Here is a 20,286-nt window from a genome sequence, read left to right on the forward strand (position 1 = left end):
CTGGGGGGAGACCAGGGGCCACTTAAAAAAGTGGGTGCTTAGGGAAAAGAAAAGGCTGACCTTAGGGAAGCTGGGACACGGCACCAGAACAAGGGCTTTCAAAACCTTTGATCTCACTTAACAGAGCTGTGTGCAGTGGCACTTCATCAGGGGCGCCATGGGAAACTCTGTGGCTCGCACCCCCTCTGGGGGACACATCAGAAAGAAGGCAGGGGCTGCAAGGGACGGGCCGGTCCAGGAAATAGGGCTGTGCCCACAGGCCAACTCCCCTGTAAGGCCACCAAAGTGTGCTGCCCAGTGCTGCAGCTCTGGCAATGCTACCTCTGAACTACCCCGAGGAGCCCAAGGCTAGGACTGCCGCTTACCATGAAGTCAAGACAGGGGAGTGAAGCTGTTCTACTCCCTTCCTCTCCCCATGAAGAAGGACCACGGCTCTGGCAGCAGCACTGGGCACAGGCCTGGTGTTAGTCATGCAGGGATGCAGAAAGCAGACCTAGTGGGAAAGACAGTCAGGAGAGAGACGTGACAGAGATGAGTGAGGCCTGGGTGGCGCCCATCCATGAGAACGCAGTGCGAAGATGTGGAGGGTCCTGTGGCGGGGCGGGGGGAGCTGGTTTACAGACCGGCATCTGCACACGGAGAACAGGCCACCACGTCCCACACACCGTCCCTTCCAGCCAGCGTGCCGAGCAAGCAGCTGCACAGAGGCCCCTCCCCAAGTCCACCTGAGCTGCTCCTTCCAGCCTGGGCTTGACAGCTGCACTCATCCCTAAGTGGAGACTTACTTTTCTTTAAAGGGAGAGCTGGGAGGGAATGGAGAGAGCAAGAGAAGACAGAAATAGCCGGAGAAAGAGAAATATGTAAATGCATTCCAGGAAAACACACCAAAACTGAAACCGCAATGATCCAGAAAAAGCTAATGCTTGGTTCCCGTCAGCTTCACAATCCCATTTTCCCTGATCATCTTAACATATTTCCCCTCAAAATCAGTCATTTTCCAACAGGGTATTTTGTGGTCCGATTCCCCTGTTCTGCTCTCCAGTGGCTGATAGGGGCCCGTATCCCATGCCTCCCTCCTCACCCACCTGCCCCCCAGTCCCTTCCGGGCAGACGTGACTATGGCATGGGGCTCTCCACCTCCCAGGAGAGGACGTGGAAGGAGGGAGAACACGGGTATCTATCTGTTAGAACAGGCTCCCTGGAAATAACCCCCACCACCAAACAATTGGTTTAGTTTTATTTCAAAATTGTACAAAACGGCCGTAAGCGGCTATAAAAAACTTCATCTTCAGAACACGTGGAAATCAGAAACGACAACAAAACAGGTGTCCTTCACAGTGTAATGGAAAAGCTTTCTCTGAGGCAGAAATTACAACTCCTCCTTCTTCTTTCCTAGTCTCTCATGGTCTCCCTCCCGGAGTGTTCGAATAAAACTAGTAAATCCCAACTCCTGTAGGGGAGGGAAAGAGAAAAAAAAGGAACTTTAACCTGATGCGGATGTGTGCGCCCCGCCTCCTCACTCCCCTTCCCTGACCCGCCGCCTCCTGCTCACTCCTCCGGACACAGAGAGGCGGCCAGGGGGTGGGGGAGCAGGGCGGCGGGGGAGCGGGTGGAGGTGGGGTCAGGGGGGAGCCGGTGGGGGGTTGGCGGCGGCTGGCCATGTGGGGAGGGTCTGCTTGGCTACAGAGAAGCCCTGAAAAGTGGGTGAGGAAACTGTCCCGCACCCTGGAATACGCACCGCACCCCCGCACCCCCTGGTTCTGGGGCCAGGACTTGTGTGAAAATCCGTGGGGATTTTCTTTCAGCCCGGCCAGAGCCTTGCCTTCTCAGCTCTGAGCATTGCAGCTGACCTCTGTGCTGTCCGGGAAGCCTCCTCAGCGGCTGTTTCCCAGCCCGTCAGCAGACAGAGCTTGGGGCAGGTGCCTCCCTGCAACTCACCGTCGGATTGGTGTCGTACTTTTCTGCAAACTTCCCGTAGTGGTAGTAGTGGAAAGTGGGGTAGGCCTTGATGGCCTCCTGCTGACACAGGTCCTGGTTCTTCTCTTTGATGCAGTCAACAGCGGCACAGGCAATCTGCGGGGCCGAAGAAAGGGAGGGTCAGCCCTGGGGTCTCCAGTCTGAGAGCTGAGGCCTGGACCAGGCTGTACTTGAGGCCCACATCATTTGCTTTTTGATCTCCTCCCCAAAAGCAGGGATACGCTGAAGCAAAGCATCCCCAGCCCAGAGCTCCACTGAGACTGAGAGTGCCTGTTTTCAATTCCCCAGGCAGACAGGTGAGGTTAGGGGACTTAGCTTGGAATGCCCTCAGACTACCCTTTAAAATCAAGAGTATAATGACTGTAAAGGAAATTATGACTTGAAAGCATCTGTAAACACAAGTCTTGTGATGCTTTCTGTGAGGCACTGTGGGACTCATTCGTTCATCAACTAATATTTCCTGAACATCTTTTGGGGGAGACGGGGTAGTACCAAGGTTAAGAATAAGAGCTTTAAAGTCAAGTTTCCCATGTGCAACTGTTGGCTTGGCTGCATATTAAGACTTAAGGAAAATTACCTAGCCTCTTGGTGCCTCAATGTGTCGTCTATAAAATGGAGATAACAGTACCTAGACTATCAGGACATTATGAAGACTAAGTGAGAGAAGTCAGGTGAGGTGAAAGGGCACAGGCCCTGGCACATGGTTAATGGTCAGTACATGTGAGCTGCTGTTATAATGGCTCCTACTGGCCCCGGACACAAGCTCTGTCCCCAGTAGGAGGTCAGCAGCTGGTCAGGGAGTTGGATAAAGAGGTGAATCCAAGGCATGACAGGAGGTGTGTGGAGGTGGTCCAGGGTGCCAAGACGGCCCAGGGAGTGGCACAGAGGTGCTCTGCAAAGTTTGCCGCCTGGGCCAAGGCCTGATGGCGGAGGAGAAGCAGGTTCCAGCCAGGGGAACACATTCCAGAAACCGGGACAGAGTTCAGCATGACTAAAGCAAAGTTTTTGGTCAGGAGGAGGTTAACTGGCCGTTGGCCTATTCTTGCCCATTGAACAAATTCCACATGCAGGGTAGTTTTTCCTTATTTATTGTTCTTTCCCAATAAGAGGGTAAAAAGCAGACATGGGAAACTTTTCTCCTGTTGAGGGTCACGGAGCAGGGAAGGAGGGGAGAGGGTCAATTAATGGCAACAGCAATCCACAAGCATTACAGAAGAGGGGCCGGCAGCTTCTCATGAGAAGAGGCTTTGATGGAAGTCCTGCTATGGGCCAAGCCTGTTCTAGATGCTACGAGGACAGTGGTGACCTTGACAAAGTCCATCCTCAAGCGACTGACATTCTTACTGCAGGAAGGCAGTTAACAGACACATAACAAGCGAGATCACTGCAAAGTCCAAGGGACGCTCTGAAGAAATCAAAAGAGGGTGCTTGGATAAGACCATGGCCAGAGGGGTTGCTTTCGCCACTATGGCCAAGGAGGCCTTTCCAAGGAGATAACATTTGATCTGAGACCTGAGTGATGAGGAGGCAGCCAGCTGCGTGAAGGCCCGAGGGAAGAGCACCCAGCTAGGACCAGCCCATGCTGGGACCTGCCTGGGAGAGGAATGGGCGCGGTGCCTCCGAGGGCTGGAACCCATGCAGGAGCCCTGGCAGAACTACTGCCATGCTGGAGGTTTAAAACTACTGAACAGCCGTGTCTCACAGAGTTCTCTGGCTGCTGGTTATTTCCATTTGGATGGAGGCCCCCTTTCCAGGTAGGAGAGCCCTGCAGGCTGCCAACAGTCAACGCTTGCCGGTCTCTTACCTGTGCCCAGGTGAGCGGGGCTACCGTTCCGCAGGCAGCAGCGCTGACAGGCAGTGAAGAGTGAGTTGTGGCCTGCCCTCTGGTTACCAGTCACTCATCCTCCCTCACCCGCCCTCACGCCCCCGCTTCTACCGCTTCGGCTACGTTACGTTCTACATGATGAGACTTCTTAGAGCAGAGTCTGCAAACTCTGCACACAGTCCCTATCTGGCTCTCAGTCCTGTTCTATTTGGCCCACGCAGAATATTTTAAAAACATAAATCTGAATTAGCTGCCAACCTAGAAAAAGAGCCAGAAGATTTTATGTAAAGTTTGGCTCTCCAGCTTCTCTTTAAAAGCCAAATCTGAGGGCACTTACCCTGCCTTCCCATAGGCAACATGTGGCTGGAAAAGAAGGGCGGCTGTCTCCTTCAGGCAGGGTCAACTTGCTGTGTGCCCGCGTCCATGCACACCAGCAGGCTAGCCCCTGCAGGCTTCTGAGAACCCCAGCTTGCCCTCCAAAGCCCCTCCTGAATTATCCAGAAATGTGAGGCAGAGCCTCCTCTGGCCGTCCTCAGGGGCAGGTGCTGAGTGGCCGGCCCAGGGGGGACCATGCACATGGGGCAGCCTCTGTGTCCGGCCCTCGGCTAGGGGCTGTCACTCCCCTGCTAGGCTGTGGAAGTGTTTGATGAGCACTGCTCCAGGCCGCTGCTCTCCCTGCATCCAGTTTAAATTATGAATTTAATTTGTATACATGCCCCGGAGCAGTGGGAAATGTCGTGTATAGTTTTACAAATCGACGAAAATAAAAATGGGTCCTTATTCTGAATCCCCTCAAATAGCTGCCAGCCACATATACAAAATGCTACTTCTGGCTGCAAAGGCTCCTTTGCTCTCAGTCTCTGTAGGAAGAGGGGAGACAAGCACAGGCCCCTCTACAGGAAGTGACTGAGACTCTTTGGAAAGAAGGCAGCAAAAAAACCTCTTCGCATCTATCCCAATTTCACCTGTCTAAGCGCCTGCCCCCCTTATACCCACTCAAGATCTGCAATGACTCGCCTACAGCACCAAACGTACACTGACTTCTAGATTTGTTCCATGGTAGGTGGCTGTCGTGCCCTGCAATGTGCCCTCCGCCCAGCACTTGCCACTGGCACCTGCAACTCTTGGCTGAAGGGAGCTAGAAGGCCCACAATGGATGGGGCTTGCGGACATGTCCCCTGGCTTTCTCGCCTCTGAGGGGGATGGCTCTGTCCCTGCTGAGGTCTCCAGGGACTGAGCCTAGTTACCCATGCGGTAATTTGCTCATTAACGCACCTGCTCTGGCTTCCCTTCCTCCATCCCCTCAACTGCTTCCTAAGACCACCTCCCCCAAAATCCCCTGCATGAGAGTCCCAGGCCCTGAGTCCACATCTGGGAGACCTCTGACAATGCCTATTCTTTCACTTCTGATGCTGCCCCTTTCCAGCTGGGTAACTTTGGGCTAATCATTTAACCTCTCTGAGAGTCAATCTCCTCATCTGTAAAATGAGTAATAATACCTAGCTGACTAAATGACTGTGAGGACAACACAACATAAGGCTTTAAGAGTACTAGCAGAAGAGGCGCTCGCAGGAAACATCAAACATGTCATCTGGTTCCTTCATCCAGTCAACGTTTACAGAGGTTTCAGGCGTCAAGACTCGGGGGGGGACAAACGAGGTCCCTGCCCTCAGGGAGCTTTCCCTTCTGATGGAACTCGGGGGACCATACACAGCACACGCAACACGGCCAGAGCCTCATCAGCCAATCACAGAGGGGCTCCTGCTGCCCCAGAGCCCACTCCTGGGACGACCTTGCACCTGGCCGGGAGCTGTGCTGCACTGCTGTTCCCTCAGCCCCTACCCCCAGGCTGGGACACCCTGAGGTACAGGGAGAGACGGGCCCCACTTTGCCAGCCCGGTGATCCCCTGACCCCCACCTGCACCCACCAGCCTTCCACCTGAGACCCTTGTCCTCCATGGCCACGTCCAGAAAGCTTCTGTTCCAACACTAACAGTGTGCAGCCCTTTCTCCCCCCGAGCATGTCAACTGCTAAAGTCCCCAGTAACCTCCTGGGAGGGGGAGGCTCCCCAGTTAAAATATGAGCTGCCTCATGCGGCTTTATTGATTCAGTAAAATAAATCTCTGCAGGAGCTAATATTGACTTTGGCTATGAAAATGGAAGTGAATAACCAACCGCATATTGATTGGGGAAGGAACAGGGACCAGCTTCTGGGTGGAAAAAAAAAATGCAGTTCTGGCTCAGAGGCAGCAGCATGGGGTGTCAGGAAGGAGTCAGGAGACCCAGTTCTGGCTGTCAGTGACCCACTGCGCGTCCCTGGGCAAGAGACGCAGCTCCTCTCTGGGCCTTGATCTGCTTGAGGAGGAGGAGAGGGCTGGACAGGCCAGTGGTCCCCAAACACCAGCCTGTGGCCAGCAGAAGAGCCAGCTCTTAAAAATCACACATTCCTGGAACCATCCCCCAGAAGCTCTGAGCTGATAGTTCTAGGATAGCACCCAGCCATCATGGCACCAGTACCCCAGACCAGAGACAGAATGCTTCCCTGCTATTACTGAGAGCCGCCTCTAGGAACCCCAGGCCTGCCTGCTGCCTGGGACAGAGAAGTTAAGTGTGTTTCTGAAAATGAGTGAGAGTGATGCCTGGCTTGGAATAAGGGAAGTTGGAAGGAGGGACAGAGGGAATAACAGGGGGAACGACTCCAGGAAAAGGTCAGCAACATTACTGGCCCAAGTTAAGACAATTAAGCAAAGGCATATCAGTATCTCAGAGAAGGAGGGGGTCACCATGGAAATGGGACCCCTCTGCATCAGCAGAGGGGACAGGGAAGAGGAGGAATGGCCCTCAGCTACCTACCGTGGGCATGGCCAGCCTGGCCTCGTTGGGACTGATGTGATCCCTTCACAGACCCTGAAGCGCAGAGACCTGAGCATCTGGTGGGGCAGGGAGCCCCCACACCTGTCACTCTCCTGTGTGTCCAGAGCACCAAGTGTTCTGGGTAAAGAATGATGGGAGTTGATATGGAGAGACTGCCAGTCTAGTCCTGGCCCCGGGGAGTAAAGGCCTCCCCACACCAACCAACACCCAGCCCCGCAGGGACGAGCAGCCTGGGCTGTGCCGGAGTTCCCAGACCGGAGGCAGCCACTCTGCTCAGGCCCCAGGTGGCAGAATCGGGTGGAATGGTGAGGGAGACAGAAGACAGGAAGTCCCTTCTTGTGTGCCCCTCTCAATGCAGGCCAAGTGGCAGGGAGAGGAGAAAAATTTTTCTGGTCCTTGTATTCCCTCCTGATGGTGAAGGGTGCCTCAAGGGCACAGGCAGGACTTCTGGGTGACAACGGGACTCCCCGAGTTCAGGGAAGGGGCTTGGAGTCTAAGTCTTCACATACGTGCCTGTGGCCTAACCTGGCTTCCTCTGACTCGCTGTCCCTGTACAGCTCTCATCATCCCATCTCCACCACCGTAGGGCTGATGCAAGGTGATCTCAGCATCTCTATCCCACCTGCCCTGGCTGCACCTGACAATTCCACCCGGGGAAAATAAGGCAGCAGGCAGAGATGCGTCGGACTTTGGCCTTGGGTGTGCTTGAGCGCATTTTGGGGGCCTTTCAGGGGACAGGTTCCTATGATGGAGCCCCAGGCTGGGAAGAGCCTTTGAGACAATCTAGACCAGCACCCTGACTTTAGAAGAGGGGAACTCGAGGCCTGGAGAGTCTTCCAGCTCACGTAGTTTAGCAGCAGCCCAGATGCACCAGTCTGAGTTCCGGGGTCTTCTCCCTGCCATACACTCCCTCAGCCTTGGAGGCTGCCCTGGCTGCTGGAGTGGCCTGGGGGAATGTGCCTGGGGCCCCCTCCCCGCTCTCTAATCCAATCTGCAGCTCTAGCTTGTTAATTTTATGCTTCATCAGTCAGCAGCTGCAGGAGCCTTTCACTTAGGCGGGATGAGGCTCTGCACACACGGCCGTGCTCTCCTCCACCATGGCCGCCTCCAGTTGACTTTTGTTGGATTTTTTAAATTTGTACTTTTAATTATACAAGTAATGCATGACTACAAATCCTACCGTAAAAAGATTTGAACACTAAAGAAGAATAAACAAAATGACCCCTTTACCACCCCCTCCTCCAAGGAAGGGCTGTAACAGTTCAGTGTATCCCTTTTAGTTGATTTTGCAGCGTAAATGCAGCCTGCTCTATCCTGCCTTGTGAAAAGGATGTCCTGGTTGCCAGGAATCCCCGGGTCTCAGCAGAACCTGTCTGGGGAGGGAGGGCACCTGAACAGAAGGGAGGAAGGTGTGGGCACTGGTGGCAGGGGGAAGCTGGAGGCAGGGCGAGAGGTGAAGAGGAAAGGGGTCCTTACCTTTCGGTCATCTTTGAAGGCATCAGCAGTGGCAGTAAAGTGTGGAATGACCTTCTTACAGTGCGGGCACCCTGCGTTAGAGGGGAGGAGAGAGTTACACATGTGAGGGAGGCTGCAGAGCCAGGGGCCCTGCCTGGAACCTCCAGAGAAGCCTTTCCAGGAGTTTCTCTCCACCCAACAGACTTTGGGGTTCATCTGACTCCCACCCCCTGCACACCCCACTGTGAGGGTTCACGTATCAACCCCACCACTCAGACCCTCCACTGCGCGTCTGCCATTGGCCAGAGGGCTCTGCAGAAGGCCTGTGCCAGCGTCAGGTCCATTCCTGCCCAGGACCTCCCACCCCACACTCTCCCATCACACACCCACCCACGAAGCTGGGGGTCGGGGAGACAGACACTGTGGTCTTTCTCTGCAAGCTCCTTCCACACAGGGCTGCCCTCAGGGTCCAGAAGAGCCTGATCCAGGGTGCAGCGGGAGCTTTGGGCTTAGAAAGGAGGACGCATGCTCGAGATTCTCTGAGCCTGTCACAAGGTCCCTTCTCTCGCCCCAGTGACAGTAGCAAATCTCTCCACGTCATGACTGAGAAAGTGGGGCTGGGAAAGTAGGGGGCTGGGAGCAGCCCCTCTGCCTGACCCCGGTAGCTCATGCTTTGCCACTGATTCCCACATTCCAGCAGCCCTCACCCGAGACTGAGCAGCCAAACCAGGCCCCTGGTCCTCAGGCTGTCCTTCCTCCCTGCTCCACAATCCACCCGAACCCCAGATCCAGGGAAGGGAGACTCAAGGTCAGGCTAAGAGGAGGATAAGCTGCCAGGAGTCCCTGCCGTTTCTCAGGGCCTGGGTTCCCAACCCAGGGATGAGGATCCGTAGTTTTGGAGGCCCTGGATGGGACAGTGGTGTATGTGGTGCCCTGAGCCCCTCCAGCTCCAGTGACAGGTCTCAGGCCCGGGGCTGGGACCTGTGTGGGACCACTTTCTCCTCCTGTTTCAGCAAGCCTGGGGCAGCATCCACTGAGCAGAAAGCCCAGGAAGCTGCAGGCCACTCTGTCCCAGACCCGCTTTCCTGGCCCTTCCCTCAGTGTTCGCCAATTAAAACCCAAGCCCACCCCTCCCAACCACTCTCCAGACACTGAACGCAACTGCCAAGAGAACAGAACCGCTTTGAGGGAAGGAGTTCCCTGACTGTGGTGATTAATTCTGATCAAAACACAGGTGGGAGAGGCCAGATGCCCCATGCGCAGACCTGGCTGCAGCCAGCTTCCAGACAAACAGCCCTCCCACGGCGGGGAGGGGAACTGAGACACCTTGGCTTATCTGCTCTTTCCCTTTCTAAAGTAAGATAATAATGACTGGCATTTCAAAGGGCTTTGTGAATCCAAATTAAGGCTGAGCCACACGTGAATTTAGCACTTGAGCCGGTTCCTGAGATGGGTGGGACCACCCATGTGGCCTGGCTGGCAGAGTGGCCAGCTGGCCCCAGAGCAGTGTGGATGGTGATGGGGAGGTGGCTTAAGGGGATTTTCCCAGCATCCATCACAGGAGTAGAGAAGAAAGCTAGACTGGTTACGTGTTACACCAGAACTGAGATAAAGTACCTAGCAGAGCCGAACTCACGGCAGGTGCTAATGGCAATTACAAGAACACTGTATTAATTTGACCCAACGGAGGGAAAAATGGCTCAAATTCATGAAAACATCATACTACAAAGGAATGATGGTATATAGCTTTCAAAACATGTAAAGAGCACAACGTGCTGGTTAAGAGCGTGTCAAAGTGTGCCCTGTAGCACCTAGAGGTCCCCTGTGAGCGGCACATGGACTCCCATTAAGACATCAGGCTGGCCGGAAATAAGCTACTCCCTTCCCCCAAATCTGGTGTCACTACTCATTTCTCCTTTCTAACCTCTCTGCTTACTGAAAGTATAAAGGTCACTGTCAGCCTAGTGCAAATTCCTGCTGCCATCAATTTAAAGCACCTAGGTCTCAGACTAATGGCCTTCTGGTACATCTCATTTTCTCATTATCCAAAAGAAAGAGCATGGCAGATGAATAACTAGAGGGGAGGCTGTTTTAGAAAGGGCATGAAGATGTTTCCCAGACGTGTCAGTTGGGCCAGAAGAGGCATGATTTGTTAATTTGGGCTCTTTAAAAAGGTACCACCTCTGTGTAACTGGAAACGAAAGCAGCCTCCCAGAGTGGGGAAAGAGGAACAAAGACCAAGGACAGGACAGAAAATTCCAATTCTAGAGACTCAGCCAAGCTGGCCTAAGAAGGGCAGTCACCATGACCAGACCATGATTCAGAGCAATGGCGGGGGGGGCGGGCCTGGAACAGAAGAGAACAGTGAAACAGCAGGAGGAAGAGCTGTGTAGAAACTGGGCAGGTAGGAAGTGGGGGGAGAGGAGAAATGGGGGTTGGTGTTTGCTTTTTTACTTTATACCTACCTTTATCTGGTGTGCAACCTTTCTGTAGGATTTAGGTTCTTTATATATAAGTATATGTTATATACTACGTAAATTATAAATCAGGATATATTATTTTTATCATTGAAAACATTTTAAAGATTTTTTCTGTCTTTAGCTAGTTCCCTCTTTCCCTGCCTCTGTCCACTGATGAACACACACGTCTCAGGAGCCTGGAGCAGAGCTCAGGACAGGAAAGTGCAGCAGAGGAGATGGGAGACTCCAGGCACCAAGCCCTCTGCCAACAGCTGAGTCGCTCAGTGACGGGGGCCCCGTGTGGACTGTGTTTAGTTATTTTTGTCAGGGCAGTCTGTGAGGCCCTTGAAGCCGGCAGGGACCAGGCCTCCTTCCCTTGTATCCTGGGTCCCTGAAAACATCCAGCACACAGTGGTTACTTGAGGCAGGTCATTAGCACCCCAGCAGGGTAGGCATCCCCTGAGGTCTGGCGGGGAGGGGGGAGCATTTCTAGGGAAAGTATTTAGTCTGGACTTTCTCAAATCCACCCAGCGGCTGGTCAAGGACTCCTACTTCTCTGGCCAGGTTCCCGCAGGGAAAGTAATCACCCTCTGAGTCGGAACTGTCACTAAAAGAGAGCACCAGCCCAGGCTGCAGGAAGGGCTCTGTCACTGACTTGCTGCCATGCCTTGGGCAAGTCAGGCATCCCCTGAGTCTCAGTCCTGCACCCCCAACTCTGCCCAGAAGGAAGACAACTTCTTAAAATCCACTCAGTCTTCCAGGCTTACTCTAAGGACAAAGGAGGACAGCAAGAAGCTCTATAAGGAACCGACAGGGCACAAGGCCCACTTGCGGAAGAAAAGGCAAAAACAGAGGGAAGTGTCAGCTGCCTGAGGGCGGGGTCTGAGGCTGGGCCAGGAGGCGACCTGCCCAGACAGTGAGAACTGAGGAGAGACTTTACAGATTATTGACACTGGAGAGGTAGGGGCAGGAGGTTAGGACTCGACTGAGCTGCCTGCTTCTCTGTGGAGCCCAGCTTTATTATCCCCATTCCATTACAGGAAGCTGTAACCTGGGGGAGAGAGAGGGCAACAGAAGAGTGAGAAATTCAAGAGCCTTTCCTTTATGTATCAATGAACAACTTTAAAATGGGAATACACAAAATATGAGATCACGAACACCAACATTAGCAGACGTGTCGTTCCCTCCACTTAGGCTTGGATTAAAGTGGGGATCACGGTGAGGAGCTCGGAGTGACTATGACGGTACTTTTACCACCGTTTCAAATCCATGGCTTCAGAGCCACTTGGGAAGGTCAGGGAAAGGAGGCTGGGCTGGGAGTGCTCAGCAAGATGAGGGAAGCAGAGGCCTAACCGGGCTGGCTGAATGCCCAGCTGCTAAGTTCCAGGGTTCAAAGGTGAAGTCAGTGCCTGCAGGGATGGAGGGAGGAAGCGGCCGGGTGGGAGTTTCCAGGCAGTTGAGGGGACTTAATAATCACAAGGCAAGCCCCTGGCACAGACCGAAGCAGAGGGCTTCAGGACTGATGTGAGGACAGAACCTGACAGAGCTGGACCTGGATTCTGAAGGACCTCAGCCTGGAATGAAACCTGCTCACAGCAGACAGCCCAGAGTCGGCCTGCGGCTGCCCTGGTCCCTGGGGAAATCTCAGTTCCGTCAGGCCCACCCCTCTCCCTCGCCCCTCAGCGAGCGCCCCAGCTGCTTACAAGGGGCGTAGAACATGACCAAGGCGTGCTTCTTCCTCTTCAGGGTCTCCCGGAAGTTGTCCCCAGCCAGATGCACCACGCTGGTCTGCTGCTCTGCCCAGGCAGGCTCCGGGGGTGGAGGGGACTCAGGACTGCAAGAACCGGGGGTGGAGGGGAGACAGTCATTAGGAGAAGCTCGTGTACAGGCAAGCGCTTCCGCCGCCCCCAACTGCTCAGGGGAGCACGTGAGGAAAAAAATCACTTTGCATCCTTTCTAAAACTGAATTTAAAACCTCAGTTTAAACATGAAGAAGTGTGAACCATCCACAAAGATTCCCTCTAAGGAGCCTATTAAGAAGCCATTTTGTGAAGGTGTGGAAGACCTGAGTCGCTTTTAGGACCTCTCCAGTCGTCTCCTTGCCATGGGGAGAAGCCCCTGCACCTGGGTTCCCTTCCCCTCCCTCCTGCCTCTTCTGGGACCCTGAAGCACCCTCCATTATCTTCTGCTCCTGAGCCTTTGTTCTGGTGGACAGAGCATGCGTCACGGAGTGAGGTGGGTCTGGGTTCAAATCCAGATTACTGATCACCTGTGTGACCTTAGGTAAGTTACCAAACCCCTCTGGGCTTCCATTTTCTTTTCTGCTAAATGAGTACAATTGAGACCTACTTCCTGGGCTCCTTATGAAGAGCAGAGACAGTGTATATAAAGCACCTAGTCGGTCAAGCAACTAACAGTTGCTAAGAGCTTATATGCTCTCATAAATGACAGGCATTCGATAAGGGTTTATAATTTTTCAGTCTCCTTCTGTTCACTGGTTCCCTCCACTCTGCCTCACAAAAGTATAGATCTCCAGGGTCTTTTAAAGCCTTTGCTGCCCTTGTCCCCCTCCCTACAACCACACTTCTCTCTCCTTTCTCTGAGAAGTGTCTCTGGGGAGTGGTCCAGACCCCGTGCTGCCACACGCACCCCCTGCACTCCCTCCTTCACGCCAGCACCACCTGGCTTCTGACCACCAGGCCTTGTACCCAGCGAGGGCAGCATGAGCGCAGCACCAGGCACCCCACGGCCTCTCTCACCTTTCAGAAGCCCTCCTACCAGAGACCCCTTCCCTACCTTCCCGAGAGACTTCTCTCTTCTTCTGGTTCTATCTCCGTGCCCCTGCAATTCTCATCAGATCTCATCCATCTGCGTGGCTTCCATAATCCCCTAGGCTGAGGATGACTCGAGCCCTGGCCTCTCATCCAAGCCCCCTATTTCCAGGTGTTCTTCAGGTATTTCCACCTGGAGGTCCCACTGTCACCCCAATCCCAACAGGACTTAGAACTCTTCCCTCTCGTCCACACTTCCCAAAGCAGCTTTCTTCCCCAACTTCTTCGTTTTGGTTAATGGCACCCCTGCTCTCGTGACCAAGACCGGCCCCTCCCACCCTTCCTGTCTTCCCCACTTCTTTGCCCTCCAGGTGCCCTGTCAAACACCCTGGACTCTTCGGCTGACACCAACCTTCTGCTCTGCCCTGTCCCTGCATCCTGCCTCCCCGGGCTGGCCTGCTGGTGGGCACATCTCAGTCACCCAAGCGCGGCCACTTGTGCACAAGCCTGGAAGTGCCATCAGCCTCCCCCGACACTGTCTGCTTGCCCTCCTGCTGGTGACCTCAACCCTTCATCTCAGAGCATCTGCTGTTTATGCTCTGCCTGGAGGATTCCTTCCAAGCTCCCCAAAGAACCACTATTTGTCCCTAGGCAAGGCCCTTTGCCTCTCTGAACCTAAGTTTCTTCACCAAGGAAATAGGAATAAAAACTCTGGCCTCAGTAGGATCTGAGTATGCAATGGGGCAACAGCTATCAAAGCACTCTGCAAAGGCTGGGAAGGTTCTAGCACTTAGGGGGTGGTGCTGTCAGTTACAGTGCTGCATGAGAGCTGCAGTCAATAATAAACACAGCTTCCTTTGAGTATTTCCACACACCATGCACTGTGCTAAAGCACAATAATCCAACGTAATTCTCTGGACAAGTCTATGGGAAAAGTATTGTCTCCACTTCACAAATGGGAAACTGGGGCTTAGCAGGATCAAGTAAATGGCTTGGGGTCATGATCTGAGCGCAGGGCTCTTAGACTCCAAAGTCCATGCTCTAACCCTAGTGCTTTTCAGGCACTCAGCAGTGGTGACTATGGACAGGAAGGACAGAGACCCTCCATGCTCCCTATTTGTGTCCAGGCTTCTGGAGCGGGGATTAGCAACGATTAATGCTCTGGTTCCCCAGCTCTCTAACCACAGTGCAAGCACTAGGGACCTCACCTGAGGCCCCACCCTGCTCAGTCCTTCCCAGTAAACCAGCACTGGCACCAGAGCGAGGCCAGAGAGGCGGGTGTGAAGAGCAACCTGCCTCCTGCACCAAAGGCCCGGAGGAGAGAACACCTCGTCCCTCTTGGAGATGAACCACTGCTCCATTCTGGTCCCTAAGACAAGGCCTGGCTACTCTTAGAATCTACCCCCAGTGATCAGTAGGAAGCTGAGACCTGGACCTGGCCAGCCCGCTCACCTCCTGCCAGGGCCTCTCCTGAACCTAGCGGTTCATCCCATTCCATAAGCTGGCGTTTCTCAAAACCCCATGGCTGAGGGTTTCATTTACACCTCCTGAATCAAAGCTTCAGGGACAGCAGCCCTAGCATGTGCACTTTAAGAAGCACCTCAACACCTGTAACGCTTACGTCCACCCAGGTTTGAGGACCGATGTCCTAACAAAGTAACTCCTTCTGGATGCTGCTATTTTGCACAGTTCTCACGTCACTTTGTGACCCTAAAGTCTTGGTTCTCACGTGGACATATTATGCCATGTACCAGGGGCCTCTGCAAAGGCTGGAGTATGTCTTCTTTTACTTCATGTTCCCCCCAGTGCTGAAGTAAGGCAGTATTCTCAAATATTCAAGTTATGTGTGGATGTGCGTGTGTGTGTGTATGTGTGTGTCTCGGGGGAGGGGTGTGGACAGGAGAAAGCACCTATGTGGTGGCCCAGTTAGTCCCCTCACAGGAGGGGGAAATGCTAAGAACTGCGGGTTCCACGGTCCTTGGATGAGCAATTGCAAGGCTCCTTGTGTTCTCTGGACTTATAGGCTGTCGTGGGCTGAACTGTGTCCCCCGCCCCAAATTCATATGTTGAAGTTCCAATGCCAACTACCCTAGAATGTGACTGTATTTGGAGATAGGGTCTTTAGAGAGGTAATTAAGTTAAAATTAGGTCATTAGGGTAGACCCTAACCCAACCTCACACTGGTGTCCTTTTTAGAAGAGGAGATTAGGACACAGACACTGAGGGAAGACCGTGTGAAAACACAGGGAGAAGATGGACATGGAGAGGCCTCAGAGAAAGCAACCCTCCTGACATCTTATCTTGGACTTCTGGTCTCCAGAATTGTGAAAAAAAATAAACTTCTGCTGTTAAGCCACCGGCTCTGTGTTCCCATTTGTGGCAGCCCTAGCAAACTAATACCTAGGCTGAGGGAGCTCTTCAAACCTTTATTTTCAACCCCAAACCACCACAGGCTGCACTGTGGACACTACTGAAGGCCCAGACTTGGGCAACTGTGAGTCCAGCTCTGGATGTGAAGAGCTGTGTGTTTCCTTCGTTCACTCAAAGGGAATGGAATAAAATGTAGATGATGAAATCTGGGGCCAGGACACTGGGGAAGGAGTCCTAAAAATAAAAATACATGGTTTACTGGAGCTGATGAAACCGCACCCAGAAAGGCAACCCGTGACCTGCTGGACGAGTACACGTGATCAGCACACCAGAGGTGGCGTCAGGATTGGGAAGTCATAGCTGTCTTGGCTCTTAGGCCCTGAGCCAAGGTCAGCGGCTCCTAAGGTTTACTTCATCTCCTCAAGGCCTTCCCCAGTGGCCGACAGCCAGGGACCAAGATGTGCTATCAAGACCAGCAGACTTACTTTTGCATCCACTCAATAAAGCTCTTCTTTGTTCTGAGCGCGGGCACTGCATACTTCTCTCCATTCTTAAAATACTTGAGTGTAGGAAACTCGGAGATGTGGAATCTTTCTGCCAGGGCCTTGTTGACTGTGGCATCAACAGCTGCAAGGACACCAGAGCTCTGGGACGGGGGAGAGGCCAACCATGCATGACAGCCTCAGATGTGGTGCTGGCAGAAGAGGAGCCCGGACGCCAGCCGCCAACCCACCGAGGGCCTGCCGAAACCTCACAGGGCGGGAACTTCATACATCACGGGAACAACTGGACACGGGCATATCCATCATTCTCATTTGTGGGCTGAGATGAAGCCTTTTAATCTCCCCCACCAACCAGGCTGTGTAGACTGTGGCTGTTCCCAATCGGCAGGCTCCCACAGAAAAGAGGGAGAAACTTGGGGCTTCACCCCAGAGCCATGACCTGGCAGAGGTCACCTGGAAGGGTATGGGAATGTGACCCTAATCTCTCTGCACCCCTCCATCCCTGGTAGACACCTCACCTATCTGACTAAGACACATCTACTCAGGGACACAGAAGTCCCGCAGGCCTCCAGGACCAGGAGAGCCGCTACAGAGCTTGCAGGGGAAAGTCACTGTGATGATTCTTATCACTGACTCTTTAGGAGAGAGTGGTGCAGGAGTTAAGGAAAGGAAGCTTACGTCTGCTTCTCCGTGGAGGACTTCTGCTGCATTCTCAAACTCTGGTTTCATTTTCTTACAGTGTCCACACCCTGCAGGAAGAAATCACGAGAAACCATGTCCATGGCATAGAGGCTCCAGGGATGTCCCCTGCCTCCGTAAGAGAGCTGGGTCCTAGTCCCAGATACCAGGGGTACCCAGGAGAAAAGAAGAACAGCACCAGCTCAGAGAAAAGAAATCTTTTGCCTGATCCACTGGGGGTGGGGGGGTGGGAGGGGCACAAGAGGCAAAAATGAAATAATTACATCAACAACACTGGTGATATGCATATAGGTCCTGTGTGCCAGGCATGGCTCTAAGTGCTTTATACCCTCACGACAGCCCTACAAGGTATGAACTACATTATCTCCATTTTACAGATGAGAAAACTGAGGCACCGAGAGGGTGGATGACTGCCCAAGGCTACATACACAGCCGCAGGTCACAGAGCTGGGCTGAAAACCCAAGCAATCTGGTTGGAGGCCACAGCCACTGGCAGCATGTGCTTCCCGGCACCATGCTACTGTCACCACTATCATCTTCTCCAGGGCAGAAGGGATTCAGGGCCTTGAACTGGGAATAAGAATTCGCATAAGCAAGAGTATGGGAAAACATCAAGTTCCAATTGTCCCAATAAGGGAAGAGGTATGACATGACAGGCACAGTGATCTGACTTGTCTTTCCCAAATAAAAGGTATTTTCTTGGGATAAAGACTGCTTTGCCCTCCTCTCCTTACAACACTTGAATGCAGTAGTATGTTATGAATAATGACATTTGATACATTAAAAAGGAAGCAAGCACTTTGTGTCAGTGATGACAGGACATTTGTAAATTGCTTTCATTTTAGTAGAAAGAGTACTCTCTGGCATCTACGCTGAAGGGGCTGTGAGGCGAGTAGGACCAGACTGGCTCAGGCTGGAGATGACTCTAAAGGGAAACCTGGCTGGGAGTGTGGGGTAGGGCGGCACAGACAAGGTTAAATGGATGGCAGACATGTGACTTGGCCTTCTCATGGGGTGTGCTACTGCTTGGGAGCTTAGAGCATCACAATTCTACTACTGATTATTGGGGAAAAGAAAGACAAGAAAGGAAGACACGTGGAGACCAAGCAACATGCTACTAAAAAACCAACAGGTCAATGAAGAAATCAAAGAGGATGTCAGAAAATACCTCGAGACAAATGACAATGGAAACACAACTTTCCAAAATCTGTGGGATGCAGCTAAGAGGTAGGTTTATAGTGATACAGGTCTTCTTCAAGAAATAAGAAAAATCTCAAATGAACAACCTAATCTACCATCTAAAGGAGTGAGAAAAAGAAGAACAAGCAAACCCCAAGATCAGCAGAATGAAGGAAATAATAAAGATCAGAGAGGAAATAAATAAAACAGAGACCAAGAAAACAATACAAAAGATCAATGAAACCAAGAGCTGGTTTTTTGCAAAGATAAACAGAATTGATAAACCTTTAGCCAGGCTCATCAGGAAAAAAGAGGACCCAAATAAATGAAAGAGGAGAAATAACAACCGATATCAGAGATACAAAAAATCATAAGAGAATACTATAGTCATATACCAACAAATTGGACAACCTACAAGAAATGGACAAATTTCTAGAAACATACAACCTTCCAAGACTGAATCAGGAAGACATAGGCAATCTGAACAGACTGATCACTAGTAGTGAAGTTGAATTTGTAATAGAATTATACACCATGATCAAGTGGAATTTATTCCAGGGATGCAAGGATGGTTCAGTATCTGCCAATCAATCAACATGATATAACACATTAACAGAAGGAAGGATGAAAATCACATGATCATCTCAATAGATGTAGAAAAAGCATTTGACAAAATTCAACATATATTCATGACAAAAACTCTCATCAAAGTTGGTATAGAGGGAACACAGCTCAACATAATAAAGGCCATTCATGACAAACTCACAGCTAACATCATACTCAATGGTGAAATGCTGAAAGCCTTTCTTTTATAAATTTATTTATTTATTTTTTTATTTTTGGCTGTGTTGGGTCTTCGTTGCTGTGCACGGGCTTTCTCTAGTTGTGGTGAGCGGGGGCTACTCTTCATTGCGGTGCACGGGCTTCTTATTGTGGTGGATTCTCTTGTTGTGGAACATGGGCTCTAGGCGCTTCAGTAGTTGTGGCACGCAGGCTCAGTAGTTGTGGATTGAGGGCTCTAGAGCTCAGGCTCAGTAGTTGTGGCGCACGGGCTTAGCTGCTCCGCGGTATGTGGGATCTTCCTGGGCCAGGGCTTGAACCCGTGTCCCCTGCATTGGCAGGCGGATTCTTAACCACTGAACCACCAGGGAAGCCCTGAAAGCCTTTCTTCTAAAATCAGGAACAAGACAAGGATGCCCACTCTTGCCCTTTTCATTCAACATAGTATTGAAAGTCCTATCCACAGCAATCAGACAAGAATAAGAAATAAAAGGCATCACATCTAAATTGGAAAGGAAATAAAATTGTCACTATTTTCAGATGACATGATACTATATATAGAAAACACTAACACCTCCATCAAAAAACTATTAGAATAAATGAATTCAGTAAAGTTGCAGGATAGAAGCTTAATATACAGAAATCTGTTGTTTTCTTTACACTAATAATGAACTCTTAGAAAAAGAAAGCAAGAAAACAATCCTGTTTAAAAACTGCATCAAAAAGGAAAAAATACCTAGGAATAAACTTAACAAAGGAGGTTAAAGACCTATATTCTGAAAACTATAAAACAATGATAAAGGAAACTGAAGATGATACAGAGAAATGGAAAGATAACCTGTGCTCATGGATTAGAAGAATTAATATTGTTAAAATGTCCATACTGGGACTTCCCTGGTGGTGCAGAGGTTAAGACTCTGCCTGCCAATGCAGGGGACATGGGTTCGAGCCCTGGTCCGGGAAGATCCCTCATGCCGTGGAGCAACTAAGCCCATGAGCCACAACTACTGAGCCTACACTCTAGAGCCTGCGAGCCACAACTACTGAGCCTGCGTGCCACAACTACTGAAGCCTGTGCACCTAGAGCCCGTGCTTCAGAACAAGAGAAGCCACCGCAATGAGAAGCCCTCCTCACCGCAATGAAGAGTAGTCCCCACTCGCCGCAACTAGAGAAAGCCTGCATGTAACAACGAAGACCCAACACAGCCAAAGATAAATAAATAAATAAAAATTTTTAAAAAGTCCATACTACCCAAAGCAATCTATACAGATTTAATACAATCCCTATCAAAATACCCATGACATTTTTCACAGAGCTAGAATAAATAATCATAAAATTTATATGGAACCACAAAAGACCCTGAATTGCCAAAGTAATCTTGAGAAAAAAGAA

At 51.6% G+C, this 20,286-nt stretch overlaps 1 protein-coding gene across 1 annotated transcript in view; it reads right to left on the reverse strand.

Moving 5' to 3' along the window:
* Nucleotides 1–1,230: 1,230 nt before the first annotated feature.
* The window catches only part of PDIA5 (protein disulfide isomerase family A member 5), a 93,914-nt gene continuing 74,858 nt past the window's right edge, over nucleotides 1,231–20,286 (reverse strand). Inside the window, exons 12-17 of the mRNA XM_079704241.1 lie at nucleotides 16,914–16,984; nucleotides 16,218–16,378; nucleotides 12,295–12,425; nucleotides 8,154–8,224; nucleotides 1,939–2,073; nucleotides 1,231–1,450 (exon numbers count right to left, since the gene is read on the reverse strand). Of these exons, the coding sequence (XP_079560367.1) occupies nucleotides 1,370–1,450; nucleotides 1,939–2,073; nucleotides 8,154–8,224; nucleotides 12,295–12,425; nucleotides 16,218–16,378; nucleotides 16,914–16,984 (650 nt within the window). The 3' untranslated portion in view covers nucleotides 1,231–1,369. The remainder of the gene's footprint in view (nucleotides 1,451–1,938; nucleotides 2,074–8,153; nucleotides 8,225–12,294; nucleotides 12,426–16,217; nucleotides 16,379–16,913; nucleotides 16,985–20,286) is intronic.

Source organism: Hyperoodon ampullatus, assembly GCF_949752795.1.
Source record: "Hyperoodon ampullatus genome assembly, chromosome: 5".
Lineage (NCBI taxonomy): Eukaryota > Metazoa > Chordata > Mammalia > Artiodactyla > Ziphiidae > Hyperoodon > Hyperoodon ampullatus.